Consider the following 20,177-nt stretch of genomic DNA (forward strand, 5'->3'; position numbering starts at 1 on the left):
ACTTTCATATCAAGGCGGGGGCCTCAAACTAGTGTCCTGCGGGCCGCGTGTTTGAGACCCCTGGTTTACATGATTGCACTCTTGATCTTGAGGACATAGATTAGTATTTATAACACAGGATTTGTCGTTTTTAATGTTTTTTGCCAATCCCGATACTTGAATTAGGATATCTAAGTAATAGTCCTACCATTAAGAAGGCCTTACCTTGTTTGGTGTGTTATCAGCAGCTAGGGTACTCCTTGGTGGGACCTGGTAGACGTCTTGCGCTGAGGGCACCTGGTAGATGCTCTGCTGGCTCTGCTGCTGTGAACTCTGCAGGGAAGGTGGCACCTGGTACAGCCCCTGAGCCCCCGAGCCGGCCTTCTGCTGGAAGCCCGAGCTCTGGAGGGGCGGCTGGGCAGAGGTGGAGGCGGCGGCAGCGGAGGCGGGCGACTGGGCTTCGAATTTAGGCCCTATTAGCAGCTTCAGGCGATTTCCGGGGGCGATGCCTTGGCGGCCGTGCAGAGAGCAGAGCCACCAGCCCTCTAGACCGCCGGTGTTCTGTTCGATCACAGTCAGGATGTCCCCTTTCCGGAAGGCCAGCTCCTCTGGGGACTCGGGCATGTTGTCGTACAGAGCTTTGGCCATTAGGTTCTGCGGAAGGACGCACATTTATTGGCATTGGAGTAAAAATATACAGTGCTTGTTTGTTGTCGTCAACTACTTATGTTGTTTCTGTAAGTCATGAACGTTAGCCGCTGCGGAACTTCTTTCCGCACTTCAATTACCATGCAGATGGCGTGAGCCTGCAGCTCAATGCCAGATGTCTTTCAAACAAATCTCAACTTGATGGGATTTTCTCAGCTTGCGCGCCGCTTCAGGGCACAGTTACGTGTTCCGGCCAGCGGGGGGGTCGAGGGATAATGAGTGTAACTCGCAGATTTTGGCGATAGGAGAAGCTCTGGAGTGTGCGCCGCAGTGTTTTAAGGGAGGCATTTGTTGCTAATTGGCACATTAAACGCACCATTCTACCTCTCTTTTTGGCTTTTTTATGCCTGGAAGGAATCAACTGGGCATGAATGGGGGGGCTTATAAACAAATATTAGCTCACAAACTAGCCTCACACGTGACAAAGGTATGGTCCTCAGTCTTTCACGTTAAAATCCACTCTCTCTCTTTCTCTTTCTCTACTGTTCTGGGAAAACTATGGGAATTATTGTCCAGTCATCCATTAAAGTGCATTTGTGAGGTCAAAGGTTATATCTGATGGGGGTGAATGGCCTTTCCCAAACTGTTCCCGGTCATATAATTGTCCAAAATGTCTTAGTACGATGAAGAAGCAATTGAAAGGAAGTAAACGAACCTCTGATTGATTAAATAATTTATGAGTAGGTGCGCCACCAAAGCTTTTTAACATCAAATCCTCTTTCATCCTTGAACACATCACTAATGCTTAACCTTTTTTGTACGGTGACTGCGTTAAGCTTGGGGATATTTTTAGTCCCATTGGAGTCATTATGTGTAGTATTTAATGAAAGGAAAACATACAAATACATTAAAAATAGTTTTATTTGCTTTTATTTTTTCACCGTCTTTAAAAAAAAAAAGAAGTCATATATTGTATCAGATTGCCCGCTATCAACATCAACCTTTGCAAAAAAAATCAAAACGCATTTATTAAAAACAGAACAATGAATAAACTTTGCTTTGGTTCCGATTTTCTACATGAAAAGCTCTGATAAAACAGCCCACTGTTCTCAAATATCTGAATTTTTATTTTTCTACACAAAATAAGACATAAAATCAATCAATCAATAATAAATAAATATAATAATAATAATAAAATGGCAAATAACTTAAGAAACCACATATAGTTGGTGGTTAGACACATTATTTTTTTCAGATTAAAATGAACAAAGCATTATTAGAGCCCTGTAGACATGACAAAACACGACTATAGTCACATTTATACTCTTTATTTACAACATATTGCGCAACTGCAGGGTCTTGAGACACATGCTAACTCGCAAACTAGAGAGCTAGCGACCTAAACGGTAGCCTCCAAGTTATTTCCTTTAAACTCAAAAAGCCAAAAACTTACCACTTCCACACGGATAGGGAGGATAACTATTAACAGTTATTTAACCTTTAACATGAACATTAATCAAACGTAATATTTTGTTTCTGGGTACCATACAGCATCCGTATAACCTTTGCATAATGGCTGAGTGTGAGAACCAGGAAACCCTCTTTGAGGGTTTGATACTTTGTTTCACCCTCCTTGGCCTTCCTCTTTGGCCTCAATCAAACAGTTCCCACGTGAAACCGCCTCTTATAAAGCCGTTATCTCTCACTGTGCTACTGGCCTCCTCGCCCATTGTCTAAGTGCACTGTCAGCACCATTACCCAGCCAGACCCGTCACACACACACACTGACACACCCACCAGTACCCCCCACCCTTTGCTACCGACCCGCTGTACCCGCAGTGTGTTCGATATTGACCCCCTCAGAGGTCACATCGGACCAATGAGAGCGGACTGGACTGTCTGCTTTTTCCGATAATTTGATCCAGCCTGACAGAGTCATCCATGAGGAAAGCTTCTTGCTGCGATGACTACAGCTCCTGCATCCGTGCGGGAAGATGTTTAACACCAGCCCGCTGTGGCTAGCACGCAGCTGTTTGATGCTGCGTATAGAAATCAAACCGCAGGACACCGGAGCGGTGTGCGCCATCCTCTTTTGTCTCCGTTAATTACAGTCATTGTTCCAAAGAGCTGAAAATGCACAACTCTTGTTTTAAGCTAGCACATGTGCACTTAAAACAATCTTTATGTGAACAGACAAATGCTTTTAAACAGTCTCTCAGGTTTAAGAAGCTCTCCGATAGTGTCCATTCATCCATTTTCCACACTGTTTATCCTCTTCAGGGTCACAGAAGTCGGTGCCTAGTAATATATTTATGCAAACATCATCACATCACAAACCCCCAGAGCAGATTAATGCATACATAAACCTTCCCGTTCCGTTTACTCCCGCCACAGGGCCCCTTTTTAATAGCTAACGGTGCATCGTGTGTTTTGTTTGCAATTGTTATTTGGACCAAACAATTGTTTAACCGGAATCCCTCATCATAAGAGACGATGCATGCTTATATATTACTTTAATATAAAGCATGGCTTTCAATGCACAATTCCTCCTATAAAATATAAAATGCAAATGGAAAGAACTTCTTTTGTGACAATGCAGTGCAATGAAAAGCATCTAAAGTACAGTCACCCCCCCCTCATTCTGTCACTGTTTTATAAAAATATATTTATTAATAAATCGTGCTACTTCATGTATATTTTCCCGAAATAAATAATTTTTAAGGCTAAATTAAATTATTCTACACTGGTCACTAGGTGTCAGTAATGTTACTGTAATGTTGGGTGAGACACACCAACGCCAGAACAACAGGCTTTTATTGCAGGTTTGAATTAGGCAGCACAATAATCCCAAAATTAAAAACATGGGCTTGTGTTGCTGCCAAGCTAAACTCACCTCGGAACACATTTATAGCAACGCACACAAGCACAAGTCTTATTTATGTCTTAAATGTCTTATTTTCTGGTGATATAGGGGTGCTATTTCATGTCTCGAGGGCTCCAATAATGTTTAGAAGCCACATTATATTTGCTATTGCAGTAAACATACTAACAATGAGTAGTGATAATTTAACTGGCCAAGAAATGGTTAGAAGCTACAAATGTGCAACTGTATGTATAATGTTCTTACTGTAGCAACATGACATAAGCATTGATGCTACAATGGCTCGAGTGTCACCATGACAATGACATTTACACGCTAGTTTACAAGCTAGTTGAACATTATGCTATGCTCACATTAGTATGAATTGTATCTTTATAGCCATTATGATGATCACTAATATGTCCAAACCCAATGGGCCATCAGTCTTAGAGGGAAATAACATTATCTGTTGTGGTAAATCTCTCCAACGGCTTCCTCTAATTTGACTGTTTTATTGCCCTTTCAGGCAGGAAATGTTTGCGTTACTCATCCGTGGCATCAATTCGATTTGGAGTCTCGTATAAAAGCATTAAATGCAAATCTGTATGACCAGCACGGGAAACGCAATGCCGGAAAAAAAATTGAATAAACTGGTTGTTAGTCAAAAAATAATCGTCACATGTCCGTCTGATGTGACGCAAAGAGGGAACACACCGCTCTAATCGGCGTGTTTTGTTTGCTTGAGTCGGAGGCACCGCTGTAATCTGAGCAAGTAAAACTGACTATTATCCAGGCGTCACGTCTCGGGCGTAAACAACGATTAGTCACTACACGGTAACACGGCGTAGCCATTGATCATCCTGTAAACACACGTGTTTGCCATTTGTGTATGGGCCGGCGGGCAGGCAGGCAGGCAGGAAGGGCCCCTTTCTGCAACTCCCAGCGATGAGTGGGAGCTTCCAGGAAGTTATCATTCAAAGGTCAAAGACGGGGCGAGTCGTTCTGAGTATGGTGCGTTTTTGGTGATGACCTAAAAAAAAACAACTTGGCAGAGCAAGAGGGGCTATGACACTGTTTTAACATTTTAGAGGTGTGACACTTTGCTAACCTAGCAATTCCATCACCAAAACCAAGCATTAGCAAAGTACTTCTAGCACCTAGTCTGGTGTGTTGAGTCTTTCAAAGTAGAGGCATGAAATAGCCTTTACTTTGAAAGAACTCAACTGGAATCTGCCGCTTGTCATCAATAGGTGATAAACCACCTGTAAAGCACTGCTGGTCACACACTGGTTGACTGAAACGTAAGCATACATGGCTAGAAATGAATAAATAAACATACATGCTAATGTTAGCAGACTATAGCTGTGCATAAGTGTTCGATTTTTCAGTATTAGTATATAAAAACCGGCGGCACGGCGGTCGAGTGGTTAGCGCGCAGACCTCACAGCTAGGAGACCAGGGTTCAATTCCACCCCCTCGGCCATCTCTGTGTGGAGTTTGCATGTTTTCTCCCACATTCCAAAAACATGCTAGGTTAATCGGCGACTCCAAATTGTCCATAGGTATGAATGTGAGTGTGAATGGTTGTTTGACTATATGTGCTCTGTGATTGGCTGGCGACCAGTCCAGGGTGTACCTCGCCTCTCGCCCAAAGATAGCTGGGATAGGCTCCAGCACCCTCTGCGACGCTTGTGAGGAAAAGCGGTAGAAAATGAATGAATTAATAATATAATATAAATGATATATATATACATAAATAAACATATGTATATATATACAGAAAAATACACAGAAAAAATAGAAAATGAATGAGAATGACCAAACTCTCCATTTTGATGTTTTCTGACTGCACTCAATTGTTTATGACAAGAAATGCATCAAAGTTCCACTGCTACTTTTTTTTGGCTAATTTCTGTTGCGTTCCTGCCGTATCTCCCTGCCCTTTCTCGTTTGTTTGGACAGTAAACCATTCTGTTCAAAGTTTCACCGGGAAATATTTGTACACAAATGATTACTGTTTTGACTCATGACTCATTTTGGCTCATTTACATACTACGACCTTGTTATAACGTACTCAGTAAGTCAACCTTTAACGATAGAATAAATTAGTCTCTCCTATTAATAGGTGTGTCAAGTTGAACTAAGACATAAAGCATAAAAAAAAAACCCGTGTGTTCCTCTGCCAGGCGTCCGTCCACATCTGGCTGAAGACGCTTTGCGTGTTCTCATCGTTACAAAACTGAAATAGCGCAGAGCGGAACTGTCTGGGTCTGCACCTGGATCACGGTACACAACCTAAAGACCCAGCTGTCTGGCCTCCTGCACCCCCACCCCGAGCCCCTCTCTCTACGCACACAGACGGCGATGACTCACGCAGGCTTTTTTCCATCAGCGCCTGGCCTCAACACAGACTATGTAAACGTCTTCTCATTGCTGTAGCCAGCCTGTGCAGGACCAATCCAAAAATAAAACGGTCCTTATGTAACTTTACCGTCTGTCGAAAGAGACCCACCTTTTTGTCTGTAAGGTTCATGCGCTTTAGGGTGGGCAATCGGGGTTTTTCTTTATTTTTTTTTTTCTCTCTGAAACTCCAAATCCCGGTTCTGAAAATGTGCCCATGAAGGAGAATAAACAAACACCGCCGCTCTCCAGCTGCGAGCGTACAATCAAGGCTACGCCATTGTAACTTTGTCAAATAGGAAAAGCAGCACACTCATGTGGCCTCATTTCACATGCTTAAATATAGAAAATAATTATGGTAATGACGATAATGAGGACCTGATGACTTTTACCAGCCGTTCCTCTGAGTGTGGCCTGCTGCGGGTGAGAGCCAGTTCAAATAAATGGGCCGTGTGAAGGGTTCTGGGTAGGAAAAAAGGCTCATGGGAAAGTAGTTCCGTGCCTGGAGTACATGGTAATTTCTTCATTTGGACATTTTTCAGGAAGGTTTACCCCCCCTCCGATTACAGCCTGTGTACAAGCAGTACCAGTAGCTGTGTTCAGACTTAATTACATAGCAGCGTCTTCTCACGGTACAGACAAGTATGGAATATGGAAAACACACCAATGTCCAACGATTGAAGCTTCAGCACATGAAATACAACATGGCGCCACCGAGTTGTAATTCAATACAGAGGCTGTGATGTGCACTGGAAAAGTCTCTAATCCGTCAATATCTCATTCTAGCCTTGTGATCACTGTCGCCGACTGACTCACCCCCCCCCCCCCCCACCTCACTCCCACCTCCCAACCATATTTCATGTGAACAGAACTCACGCCATCCATTTGCTTATCTGCTTCGACACCAGGGGTGTCCAAACTTTTTCCACCAAGGGCCGCTTTGTTATTATGTACTTCATTTTGTAAAAAGGCTAAAGAAAAGTTTCCATTGTGCTCTGTTGCTCAGTTTTTTATGGTTTTTATTCCTACAATGTGCTACCGGCCAATAAAAAACAAGCCATGGCCTGCAAATGACCCCTGGGCCACATGTTGGACAATCCTGTTCTATATATAAATTATATATATGTACATAAATGTAATATTAATATAATATGATATGAGGGCTGCACGGGGGTCGAGTGGTTAGCGCGCTGACCTCACAGCTAGGAGACCAGGGTTCAATTCCACCCTCGGCCATCTCTGTGTGGAGTTTGCATGTTCTCCCCGTGGGTTTTCTCCGGGTACTCCGGTTACCTCCCACATTCCAAAAAACATGCTAGGTTAATTGGCGACTCCAAATTGTCCATAGGTATGAATGTGAGTGTGAATGGTTGTTTGTCTATATGTGCCCTGTGATTGGCTGGCGACCAACCCAGGGTTTACCCTGCCTCTTGCTCGAAGACAGCTGGGATAGGCTCCAGCACTCCCGTGACCCTCGTGAGGAAAAGCGGTAGAAAATGAATGAATGAATAATATAATATAAATTATATATATATATAAATAAAAATATATATAATCAATTAAATAAATTGAGAGATGTAGTCTCCCCAAGGTGTCTTGGGTCTTCCCCGAGGTCTTCTACCTGTCGGATGTACCCTGAACACCTCCCCAGGGAGGGGTCCGGGATGCATCCTAACCCGATACACCAAGCCACCTCATCTGGGTCCTCTCAATGTGAAGTTTTCTGCCCGGTGACAGCGCTAATTTCGGCGTATAGGTCGGCCAATCATGGTACAGCAAGGCAGGAATAAATTGAAATCACAGTCCAGCAAATAATACAAGATATAGGATCCCTGGTGGAAAACTAGACTTATAAACGCTGCTTACAACTGCATGCAAACAAGCACTTAGACCCGAATGATGTCATTTTTATTACACGCTAAAGCCACTTCCAGTCGGAAACCTAAATCATGATGAATACAACCTGTATCGGACACAATTGTGACTCTTGAAGTTTTATTAAGTCACAGGAAATGATTGTGAAACTTGTCTGTTAAAATGAATACTCAGTCTACTCCTCTTAACCCTTTTCATTCATTTTATTTCTTTACTGTTCTTTACTGTTTGTTGTCGTCCCACTCCTTGCCCCGCAGCACTTCCCACCCCGCCCTTGTAGAACTTAAAGCAGGGGTCTCAAACACGCAGCCCGCGGGCCAAATGTGGCCCGCAGGACACAAGTTTGAGGCCCCCGCCTCGATATGAAAGTTTGTTAGTGCGGCCCGCGCAAGTTTGATATGGACGCTGTATGGTATCATGTACACAGAAAAAATTATTACGTTTGATTAATGTTCATGTTAAAGGTTAAATAACTGTTAATAGTTATCCTCCCTATCCGTGTGGAAGTGGTAAGTTTTTGGCTATTTAAGGGCTACCGTTTAGGTTGCTAACTCTCTAGTTTGCAAGCTAGCATGTGTCTCAAGACCCTGCAGTTGCGCAATATGTTGTAAATAAAAAGAGTATAAATGTGACTATAGTCGTGTTTTGTCATGTCTACAGGGCTCTAATAATGCTTTGTTCATTTTAATCTGAAAAAAAATAATTCGTCTACCCACCAACTATATGTGGTTTTTATTATTTGCCATTTTATTATTATTATATTTATTTATTTATTACTGATTGATTGATTTTCTTTATTCTTGATTTGTTTATTTATTTTTCATCTTATTTTGTGTAGAAAAATAAAAAGTAAGATATTTGAGAACAGTGGAATGTTTTCTCAGAGCTTAGAAAATCGAAACCAAAGCAAAGTTTATTCGTTTTTCTGTTTTTAATAAATGCGTTTTTTTGTCGTTTTTTTTTTTTTGGAAAACCTGTTGCGGCCCAGTCTCACCCAGACCCTAGCTCCAGTGGCCCCCAAGTAAATTGAGTTTGAGACCCCTGACTTAAAGCGAACCAGGCTACTTACGACATGGTTGGCCTTATCGGTTCACATCTTGCAGTGCCTTGCTCAAGTTTAAAAGGTTATAATTAGGCGTGAGAGCCACACTTAAAAGTGCATCTATTCCTAGACGTACTTCCACACTCTGAACCCCGCAAAGCAGCCGGGCGTGAAACTGTCCGTCAAACTCAACACTGCCAACTGGATGGGTTTTGTTTGGATGCAAACACTGAGCTCTGTCCCCAAATAGACAATTTGCACATACTGCAAATCAAACAACACAACAGCATCGCTGCTGTTGTCGGGGGTTACATCAAAAAGAGAGCCAAACGCTCCAATGGGAGCATCTCGGTCGGCCCTGGAGACACAAACTAATCCCTCCAAAGGGGACATGAGCCAACATCTGAAATCATCTACATGGTATCGCTGTGAGGGACCATATTGGATGGCTTTACATATAGGAATAGGCAATGAGATGGAAATTCACCCCCGGTGTCTCCTTGATTTCACGGTAAGCAAATCTCACAGACTATTAGAACCTCACCCCCTCCCCCTTCTGAAATGTGTCTGTCTTTCCTGCTCTCAAAACATACAGACGGTCCTTGAACGCACCATGGTTGTGTGCTGTGACCAGACTCAAGGCTGCATTGTGACTCCAATTTCATCTGTTCATCGATGGTGAGTGGCGAGTACGTATACATTTAGCATTTTAATATGAACGGGAGAGTTCTGAGGCGGAATCTAACTCAGCAGCCACTTTTATTGCAAACGTTGATCTGAAATCGGAAGAGAACGTCCCCATCAAGCAGGCAGTTGGGGGACGGGGCGGCACATTTTTATGGGTTTTGCCTGGGATCTACTCTACTGTTGGAAATGCTTGGTTGCTAGTGATCAATATTCCTTCACATAAAACTCATAAAATGCTGATTTTTTTGTCAAAGAATCTATTAAAAACAGACCCCAATCATGTTTAACTTCAATTTTGATTGGTTCCTTCTTTTGACACGTTACATACTAATGCAACACACATTAAAAACAACATAAAAATAATGAAATACTACAATAAATGTTCAGGAATGTAAAATGTTGGATATTGTTTGTAACACAACTCAGCATTGTCTCGATTTATTACTGTTTTAATTACAATTTTTGATTATTTTGTTTTTTGATTTTGCTCATAATACTAGTTTGTGGGCTTTCAAAGTACACGTGTTGTACTATGAACTAACTTTTGCGCTCGTATTAATAACTTTTTCTCAGCTGTCGAGCTGTCCTCCTTGTCCACCGTGAGGATAAAACCAGGGGGGTCAAACCGGGGCTTAACCATCTTGAGAGGTGACCCTGCAAAATAGCTGACATTCTTCAGGGTTAAGGGTGGGCCTGGAGGGGGAGGTGCGTGGGTACACGATAATTATTTCCGTCTTAAAGGTCAAACGTGAATATTACTCTTATTTATTTTTGCTGGTGTTGTGTATTCTCACAGGATGCTTTAATAAGAAATGTTGGGCACAGCGGGGGTTGGGGGTTGGCGGACGGGTGGGGGGGTGCTATTCATTGTTGCTGGGGGAGCATCTCTTCGTGTCCGTTTTAAAAAATGTTTCACATAAATGAACTGAGCTAAGAAGGATTTCATTTAAGTGTAACCGGTTGCTGTGTTTTGGCAGTTGAGTAGGAAGAAAAGAACTGTTACTTACGAGGGGGGGGGGGCTCTTGCAACACAATGCCACTGTCTTACACAACTATGTGCATCCTCTGCCAGACTCATTAACAACGTAAAGGGCCACCTTGAAACAATCATATGCCTCTTCTGGACAACATTCCCAAGCGTAACGTCCTGGAATGCTCTCATTCTCACACAGGGAGCTCCTCGACCTCTCTTCCCATCCCTTCCCCCCACCCCCCCTTTCCTTCACCAAACACATCTAACTTTGCCCTTTCGTCGCCCCCCCACAACTTCCTCTCCCTTTCATTTTCTGCAGCCCCTTTCAGCATCGGGGATCCTCCTCCCACACAGAACAATGTCTGCTTCGCCCTCCTCCGGCTCTCTTTACCCTTGGACCGATGCCTGGGAGCTCAACCCATTAAAAAGCAACAGTGAGGAAAAACACATTTTTGGCCACCTAATAACTCTTCAGTGCAGTTGTAAAGCTATTTCTGCAACTGTGACATCAGCATTCAAAGACTAAGTGGAATATTTTTTTCCCCACTTAAACATACCACAGGTGTCATGCTGTGTGTTTGAAATCCCTGCACGTCACTGACGTGTGTGCGGTCCCATGGAAGGGATTATACGCATTAAAGAGACCAGTCGGAAGACAGGCCTTCCTCTCACACCTGAGCACCTGTCGGAAAGCCTTTCTGACAACACGAGACCAAGCGGCGCGTTAAACCTTTGCTGAAACATTACACCCCTACGTTTAATATGGCGGTAAATCATTCATTGGAACTAAGATGGAAAGCAAACTGCGGATATTTAACAACCGAGAGAGGCATAGTGTTGATATGTATACCTTTTTATATAACCTCAAACCCCTCCAACACAGCAATGGTTTGGTGCTTGTGTATCAAAGCATTATGTTAGGACAGTAAATAGTTTGAAAACCAGATGTAAACCAAATGTAAAAAAATCACTCCCGACCTGTCAATCATGACGGGTTATATGAAAAGAAAGTTGTCTTCTTTGTTATTCATACATTCATTAATTTTCTACCGCTTTTCCTCACGAGGGTCGCGGAGGGTGCTGGAGCCTATCCCAGCTGTCTTCGGGCGAGAGGCGGGGTACACCCTGGACTGATCGCCAGCCAATCACAGGGCACATATAGACAAACAACCATTCACACTAACTCATTCATACCTATGGACAATTTGGAGTCGCCAATTAACCTAGCATGTTTTTGGAATGTGGGAGGAAACCGGACTACGCGGAGAAAACCCACGCATGGAGAACATGCAAACTCCACACAGAGATGGCCGAGGGTGGAATTGAACCCTGGTCTCCTAGCTGTGAGGTCTGCACGCTAACCACTAGACCGCCGTGCCGCCCCCTTCCTTGTTATATTTTTGATAAATACATATTTTGTACTGCAAAAATAAGAGCTGATGGCATCAAACTGTAATAGTTTAAATGTGAGCCTTCTTCTTCTACTGCTGCTTGATTGGGAAAACGTACACTTCGCTGTTGCCCCCTTCAGAGCGGATGAAGTACTGCACCATTTAACACTTCTCTAGGTAGACTGAATGTTTTTTTTTTGCTTTAAAAGTATTCTATGGTTTTATAGTAGCATAATTCAGGTTGGGAATTCTGAGCTACAAATCAGAAAGCAGTGAAAAGTCAAATACTGCATCTAACATGCCTTATTTACGTTCTTACACCATATCAGTCTGCATGAATACATTCTTGAATGCGGCCTTTATCGTTGCGCTGCATTGTTTGGCAAAGTCGGTGCTCCGTTAACAGGTTTCAGATGAATTTCGCACAGTTTTGCTGTATTTCTGTACTTCATATTTCGGAGTTCCAACTTTAATTGTAGTATATATGGTGCTTGTTGTAAATTTGGATTTTTTGATATTCAGTTTTAATATGACTGTTTCTGCACTAGATGGTCCAAAGTCTTGCTCGGATTCATTAACGTTCCCTTGCTGTGATCACACACACTGAAATCATAAGCCTGCTCTTCGGTGTATATTTAACAGACCAATGAGTCAGTCGCCGAGCACGCCTACTAGTCTCAGCCACCCCCCCCCCCTTTTTTTTCTCTAAAGACTGACAGCAAGCAGGCCCAACACTGAGCAACAGGGGGAAACAAGTTGAGAAAACAACCCACAAAAAGTGCAGCTCCCCCGTCCTTGAAAGCCTCATCTGAATCATCTGAACATTTCACATAGATTCCGACGAGAATGCGGCGAGCGCGTGAGCTCATCTAATGAGGACCAGTGTCACCGCAGTAAAAGGCAGCGTTTAGTGAAGTGAACATCCAGTTCACTTTTACAGCTGATTTATCTGGAGTCGTGGGTCTTGCGTCACTGCATATTTTACTGCACACTACACTGCTGGTGGAAACGTTGCCGCCATAGCCACTTCAGTGACTATTTCAGGCCTTATAAACAAATCACTGTCCCATTTTTTTTCACTAAACTGTGCCGTTTGGGTCTAATTAAGGCGGTACAAATATAGGTCGAAGTGCCCCGGTGGTGTAAAGAGTACACGATGCTGCTTTTGGTGCAGATGCCGCAAGTCCAATCCCCCCCCCGCCACAAACCCAAGTAGATATCCAGTGCCGGTACTAAGCCCGGATAAAATGGGAGTGTTGTATCCGGAAGGGCATCCGCCTTAAAACTAAGCACATTTGTGGCAAAAACATACATGATATTACAGCAGGGGTTCTCGCTTCCATTTGTTGAAGGGTCATGGGGGTTCAAATGTAAAAAATTACTCCCCACCTGTCAATCATGACGGGTTATATGAAAAGAAAGTTGTCTTCCTGGTTATATTTTTGATAAATACATATTTTGTACTGCAAAAATAACAGCTAATATCATCAAACTGTATTTATTTAAATGTGAGCCCTCTTCTTCTACTGCTGCTTGATTGGGAAATGTACACCTCGTTGTTGCCCCAGTCAGAGCGGATGAAGTACTGCACCACTGAACACTTCTCTATGTAGACTGTAGACTGAATGTTTGAGGGTTTTTTTTTTGCTTTAAAAGTATTCTATGGTTTTATAGTAGCATAATTCAGGTTGGGAATTGAGAAAGATTGAACGTGTGCGTTTATGAACTTTGAGCTTTGGTCTGAAGGTGTGAAGTTTCAAAACACACCCTTCTTGTAAATAAAAATAGTCATTATTCATACTGACATCTACGTTTTTTTGTATAACTATATGTGTAATATATGGTGTATATCCATATTTTGGCTATTGTCATGTTACGTTGCTTAAAACCCTTCCATTACAGGGCGCAAAGGGACCCGGTTACCTTGTAGCTCTACTTACGCCCCTGCTGTTGTAATAACTGTTTAAATAGGGGAGACAGAATGGGGGGGTGGAATTGGGGTAAAGACACAAACCAGACGTGTCACGCAAGCAAACATTTAACAGCAAAAGAAACATTTTTCTGTCTATTTCTCTGAAAAAGTTGAAGTGCAAAAGTTATCCATCGCCTCCGGCTATTCTTTTGACAAGAAGCAGTCTTTCTCAGTTTATGACACCAGAAGAAGCCATTACGGTCACTTACTTTGTATTTCATCTTGCAGCTCCTCTAGAAGATTCCAGAAAAGGTTAGAAATATCCGCTTTTATCGCATCAATGAGAAAGAAGAGGGACTCGTCTGTGGTTAACCAGCCATCCAGAGCGGCGAAACACTGAGAATGTAGCCAACAGGAGCGGCTCTGTAACCGGACTGTGCTTTTTTCCCCCCTCTACGACGTTCTGCTCCTCAGCTCATACTGACGAAATGCCCTTATTTGCATACACGCCGATGATTGGTTCAAATCCACACTAGGCCCGCCCTTTACTCGCTCCCCTTTCCGAGCTACAAAAGTGACGTCATTTCACAAGAATTAGCTTAAAACTGGACATTGCGGTGAGCAGTATTGGATTTAAAAATATAATGAAACAAGAAAACTAAATAAAAATAGGAAAATACACCAGTAATTTATTATAAAGGTAAAATGTTCGGAGAATGAAGTCTTAATTAAGAGAAAAAAAGCTGTAATTTTGAGTTCATATCGTAAGTCATACAAAACGCTAACCCAAGTTAGCATGGCTAAGGTTAGGGCTAACTCTAGAAACTGGATGGATTGAGGATTTATTGCATTGGAAGGAGACAGTAAAGAGTTTATTACATTGTATTATTTATTACATTTTTTATTACACAAAGTGTTGCTATGAGACCATTGTGACTGTGGCCACTTCCCATGGAAGGAGAAATCACCTGCAAAGCGCCTCTCTCTGATGTTTGCGTGTCAGTGTTATTTATCACAATCGCCGTCCTCTTAATGGCTCTCATTGTCCGTGGCGAACAGTCATATCCTCGCAGGAACGTCTGGCGCAAGGGCACTCGGGGAGCCCTTGTTTATACCGAGTACAGCATGCCCAGCTGGAGCCCATTCAAGCTGGTACCGTCCGTGGCTATTCTTTTCTGTCTGTGGCATGTGATTAAGTTCATATGTGCACCTGTTTCCTATGACAAACAGTCTGTTTATATCAGCGCCAGGGACAAAAACAGCAAAGAAATGTTATTCATCTCCTTTCCACAACATTCGGCAGGATGGACTCGGTCCTTCAGGGCTCAATCTCCAGTGGCATGCCATTTTCAAGCTTGTTCAGCTCATGCTTGACATGCATTATCAGCTTGCCGCCAGTTTTGAGATTTAGCCATCCAGCGGCTTGAGTTACTGCCTCAAAATCCTCCTTTTGAACCTCAGCAAAGTCAAACAATCAACGGGCAGTATAGAAGATTTGTATTGGGGCCCCCTGTCTCCTTGACAACAGCCACCATGGCTGCGGTATCTTTAGTCTCACACACCTAGGCGATTACACGGGCTCCGCCGCCGGTGTTATGATGGCACATTTCAAGCACAGAAATAGTACGAGTGAAAGATGAGCTACTGGCCTTTCATCTCGCCAGGTGTCAGTACTGTTTGGGTTGCATAAGCACCCCTGCAGCTCTGACCCCAGGTTCAACAGTGGGTGCTAGCAGTTGTACGTAGAGATCACACGGCCGTGCGAGAGCCGCACCAATGTAGCGGCGCGAAGCAAACTTTTAATGGACAGAGGCAGCAGGACAACGACTCTTCTGTGTGAAAGACCGTTGCTCAAACTTTCTGGCGAAGCAACTCAGACGTATTTATGGGAGCAACCCTTCCACCCACTCAGCCCCCCCCCACCCCTATTTACCTCCGACTTTTACCCCGTGTTGCCTAGCTCCTCAGCGTGGGTTTAAACAGACTAGATCTCAGTCGGTGTCTCCGCCTTTTGTGCCCTGTGACCTCGCCGCCCGGCAGCAGCACGGTGGAATGTACAGAACACACAAAAAAGGGGAAGAAGAGTCGTTGTTTTGTTGCCAGTTGTACCCTCACTCTTGATTTACACCCCACAACCATTATAAACTTACATTTGGTAATGGTAATGGTTTTATAATATCAGATTACAATTGAATGCATCACATAATCAGTTCACAGTTCCACATGTCCAAAAGGAGTAGGAAGAAGCAAAGCTTATTAAATCCTACCCCTCCATCTGGTACTTTTACAATCAGTAACTGTTATATTTGTTCACTTCTTGCTTTCCTAATATGGTTTAAGGTTTTTTTAAAAAAAAAAAACAACAAATTTTTGTCACGTACCGAAGTACGAGGTGATATGACCATCCAATGACCCTAATGGGTACCATAGTAAGTGTCAATATAGTGATATATATAGCATATATATATGGTATATAGATATATATATCATGACTGGTTCAAGACTCTTCATCCTTGTATTTAGCGAACATCAACTGCTTGTATTGTTTCTTGAATTGGCTCAACGTTGTACATTGTTTGAGGTCCTTACTCAATCCATTCCATAGTTTGATTCCACATACTGAAATGCTATGGCTTTTTAACGTAGTCCTAGCATATAAGTGTTTCAAATGTAGGTCTTCCCTGAGATCATATTTCTCCTCTCTTGTAGAGAAGTATTGGATGACATTTTTAGGTAATTGGTTATTTTTAGCCTTATGCATTATTTTAGCTGTTTGATGACGAACTATATCAGCAAGTTGAAGTATTTGTGATTTTAGAAATAAGGAGTTAGTATGTTCTCTGTAGGCGGCATTATGAATTATCCTTACTGACCTTTTTTGCAGTACATTTAGCGAGTGAAGATTGCTGTTATAGTTATTACCCCATATTTCCACACAATAAGTAAGATATGGTCGAAGATGTGATATGAAGAAGAGCAGTATAAGGGAGCATTGCGGGGGAAGAGCAAGGAAGAGGTTGGAACTTACTTGAAAGTAGTCACACTCTTCTACTATATCAGCAAGTTTTAAGTATTTGTGATTTTAGAAATAATAACTTAGTTACAAGAAGCTTCTTGTAGCATATCTTGTCCTTTTTTCCTGTATATCTTACTATGACAGGTTTGCTTCAACCAATCCAAGGGCTTAAGAACGAAGCATTATGAAATGAACACCCAAAAAAACTTTCTGGATTATGATCATCAGTCAGGAACTTAACATCATACACTGAGCAAAACCATGTTTCCGCACAATTGGCTTTCTAAGGTTAGACAGTTCCAGGGTTTCATTTAAGTCTCATTTTCACACTTGTATTTCACTGACCTGAATAGCTCTTTGTATAGGGGCTGAAGGCATCTCTTTATCTGGCGGTGATATATATACGTGAAGACTGAAAAACAAGGCCATAAAACCCAGCATCACACCTAGATTGCACTACAGCGTAAACGCCGCTCACTGTGCACATGAATTACTTATTTAACTAGACGCCAAGGCCATCTTTTAAATGCTCAGGTTCAATATTCACTGTGTTTTTTTTTCCCCCGTAAAAAAAAAAAAAAAGCTCCCACTTGTTCATTCATTGTGCAGGTTTCAGGCATACACACCACCTTCCCCTTGCCAGTAATTTGCCTCTGCATTGGTCTTGTATTGCTGCACCGCCGACTGTTCATCATCCTGTCACCAGCCACTGCAGGATAATGTTTCAGTGTCAAGAGTAAGTTTTAAAATTCATGATATACACATCCCCGTGTACAGCAGAGCTTTACTGACGGCGACATGGTGCGTTTAAAAACCCCACTTTTGTGTTTACAGTGCCGGATCTTACACACGAAGGTGAAACTCCTCTCTTGTGTGCAATCATCATCATCATCATCATCAGCTTCAGGGAGCTGAATTGATCCCATCATCCACTTGTGCCCCCCCTGATATGAACACAACAATGCAGTCGCTGAGATGTGAGGTGAAGCTTGATTATGTGTTGACACTCTCATTTCTGCAGCCAAGATGGCCTCCAGCAGGGTGGGAGCACACAGCCCTCCACAGCAGGCAAGGTGACAGACTGAGCCTATTAACCCCATCCAGCTCTGTGTGTGTGTGTGTGTGTGTGTGTGCGTTGCAGTGATCATGTGTGTTTACTGTATGTGTGTAGATTTAATCAGGCCGCTAATCCCGTGGGTGTGTTAAAAGCCGTGGGGGTGAAATGAGATCCTTTAAGCCCCATTTAAGGTGATGAATGTGATTTTGGTGTGCATGTTTTTGTGTGCCACTCACACTGATGGGGAAATTTAATTCAAAAACATAATTAGTTACAGAGCGGCTGCACGATGGTCGAGTGGTTTGTGTGCAGGCCACACAGCCTGTAGACCCGAGTTCAATTCCACCATCAGCCAAACCCCCAGTTTGTGTGTTCTCCAAAAACATGCTAGGTTAATTGGCGACTCCAAATTGTCCATAGGTATGAATGTGAGTGTGAATGGTTGTTTGTCTATATGTGCCCTGTGATTGGCTGGCGAACAGTCCAGGGTGTACTCCGCCTCTCGCCCAAAGACAGCTGGGATAGGCTCCAGCACCCCCACGAGGGTAAGCAGTAGAAAATGAATGAATTAATTTGTTAGTTATTAAAACAGCGGCGGACCTGGCAACAGCGAGAACAGCAGAACAATATGTGCTTTCACTTTTAAGTCCCCAAATACTAGATAACTCCCCAAAGATGCCTGAAAAACTTGCTAGATTTGTCACTTTTGAGAAAATATGTCACCTATGTTGCCCGTCTATGATGTCATCATGCTCAAAAATGTTAACATAAAACATACTTTTATAGTTTTACATGTGTAAAACAATTGTAAATGCATATAAATGTCGACTAAAAGGGATAAATGTACGGTTACTTTGACCTTCATTGAAAATGACTGCTCCCGAAGAGACGATCTGGCACAAACACAGACACCACCTTCAGTAGAATTTCTCATTTTTATCAAAATTACCTTTATTCCAGGCTGTAAGTGCTGAATCCAACTTCAACTGCTATATAAAATATTATAACATGTATAAGTTTGTAAAGTGGATACAGATTTTGGCATTTTAATGTGTCACATTGCAATAAACAAGCGATGCGACAAACTGCTTAGCAATTAGATTTTCTGACCGCAAATTCAGATATAAAACAGATGAGCAGTCAAGTCTCCCGTTTGTGAATATGGAAATAATGATACAATTATTTTCTGTCGAGACTCACGGATAAACAAGACTCTGTCCAAGTAAGTTCAAGTTTAAAAATCAATGTTAATTTGCACTAGTGATATAGTTGTTGTCCTCCATTCCTTAATTTGCACTGTTTTCTCTCCTCCCTCAGTGAAATGTGTGCCAAAGACTGGTCTGTCTGCGTGATGCATCCAGCACATTTTGGAGCGCTAGTTTCTACAGCGAGCTGTCCAAGGCACTGAAACAAAGCACCGAGAGAAAAAAAAAAAAAACATTGCGGTTTTGGCTTTGCTCTGCTGGTTATTTATGGTGAGTATCCATCCATCCTTTTGTGCTCTGTGGGCAGTGACGACGCGGGAGGGAATTCTTGGAAGGGAACGTTATAAATAACGCTGCAACGTGCCTCAAATGTTCAGGGAACGGTGAAGCCTGGCAGTGACTTTGCACAGTGCACTACAGCCACAAAGAAAACAAGCATGCTTGAAAAAAAACCAAAAAAAAAAAACAAATAAATCCCTCTCTCTCTCTTGCCAGCCATGTTATTCACCGGAGTGTGACAAGACAAATAGCTCTGCCAAGTGACCTACTTTTAGCATCTTCAAATTGCAGTTTAACCTTTTCCCCTCTCCTACATCACTTTTTACCTCCTGTGGTCATACCTGCACATTTCAAAATGACCATAGCAAAAGAAAAGATGATATCTTCCATTAGAGCTGGTTTGGCTGCGGGATTCACAGGCATATTGGTATTAAAAGGGGGGGGGGGGGGGGGGGGGGTTCAGTATAGAGCAGGTCTCCAGAAACCGGAAGGTTGCTGTTTCGATCCTCGCTCTCTCCACCCCTATGTCCCTGGAGCAAGGCATTCACCCACCTTACAAAACCACCTACATTTGTAGCAGTAGTTTGTGCACCACCTTATGAAGTGTATTGTTCCGTGTGTGTGTATATATATACAGGGTGTCCCAAAACTTTTGACATCATTTAAAACCAATCCTAAAATGTAGTTAATACCCAGAAACTCATTTTGGTTCTCTTGCCCTTCAACTGTCAATCATTCATTCATTCATTTTCTACCGCTTTTTCCTCACGAGGGTCGCGGGGGGTGCTGGAGCCTATCCCAGCTGTCTTCGGGCGAGAGGCGGGGTACACCCTGGACTGGTCGCCAGCCAATC

At 42.8% G+C, this 20,177-nt stretch overlaps 1 protein-coding gene and 1 non-coding gene across 6 annotated transcripts in view; one reads left to right on the forward strand and one right to left on the reverse strand.

Annotated features, from left to right (window-relative positions):
• nedd9 (neural precursor cell expressed, developmentally down-regulated 9) overlaps window positions 1–14,213 on the reverse strand; it is a 32,222-nt gene extending 18,009 nt beyond the window's left edge. Inside the window, exons 1-2 of the mRNA XM_058046210.2 lie at window positions 14,037–14,213; window positions 205–633 (exon numbers count right to left, since the gene is read on the reverse strand). Of these exons, the coding sequence (XP_057902193.2) occupies window positions 205–633; window positions 14,037–14,048 (441 nt within the window). The 5' untranslated portion in view covers window positions 14,049–14,213. The remainder of the gene's footprint in view (window positions 1–204; window positions 634–14,036) is intronic.
• LOC131101309 (uncharacterized) overlaps window positions 1–19,767 on the forward strand; it is a 35,348-nt gene extending 15,581 nt beyond the window's left edge. For 3 of the 5 annotated variants that reach the window (XR_013627669.1, XR_013627668.1, XR_013627670.1), the window contains 4 exons: window positions 9,400–9,482; window positions 17,393–17,519; window positions 17,618–17,856; window positions 19,158–19,767. This is a non-coding gene — a transcript (uncharacterized LOC131101309). Of the gene's footprint in view, window positions 1–9,399; window positions 9,494–10,783; window positions 10,899–17,392; window positions 17,520–17,617; window positions 17,857–19,157 lie in introns of all 5 variants that reach the window. The other 2 variants (XR_013627672.1, XR_013627671.1) reach the window with 2 other exon arrangements.
• Window positions 19,768–20,177: the final 410 nt, after the last annotated feature.

The sequence above is a fragment of the Doryrhamphus excisus genome, linkage group LG7, assembly GCF_037039965.1.
Source record: "Doryrhamphus excisus strain RoL-2023G ecotype Guam linkage group LG7, RoL_Dexc_Guam_v1.1, whole genome shotgun sequence".
Taxonomy (NCBI): Eukaryota; Metazoa; Chordata; class Actinopteri; order Syngnathiformes; family Syngnathidae; genus Doryrhamphus; species Doryrhamphus excisus.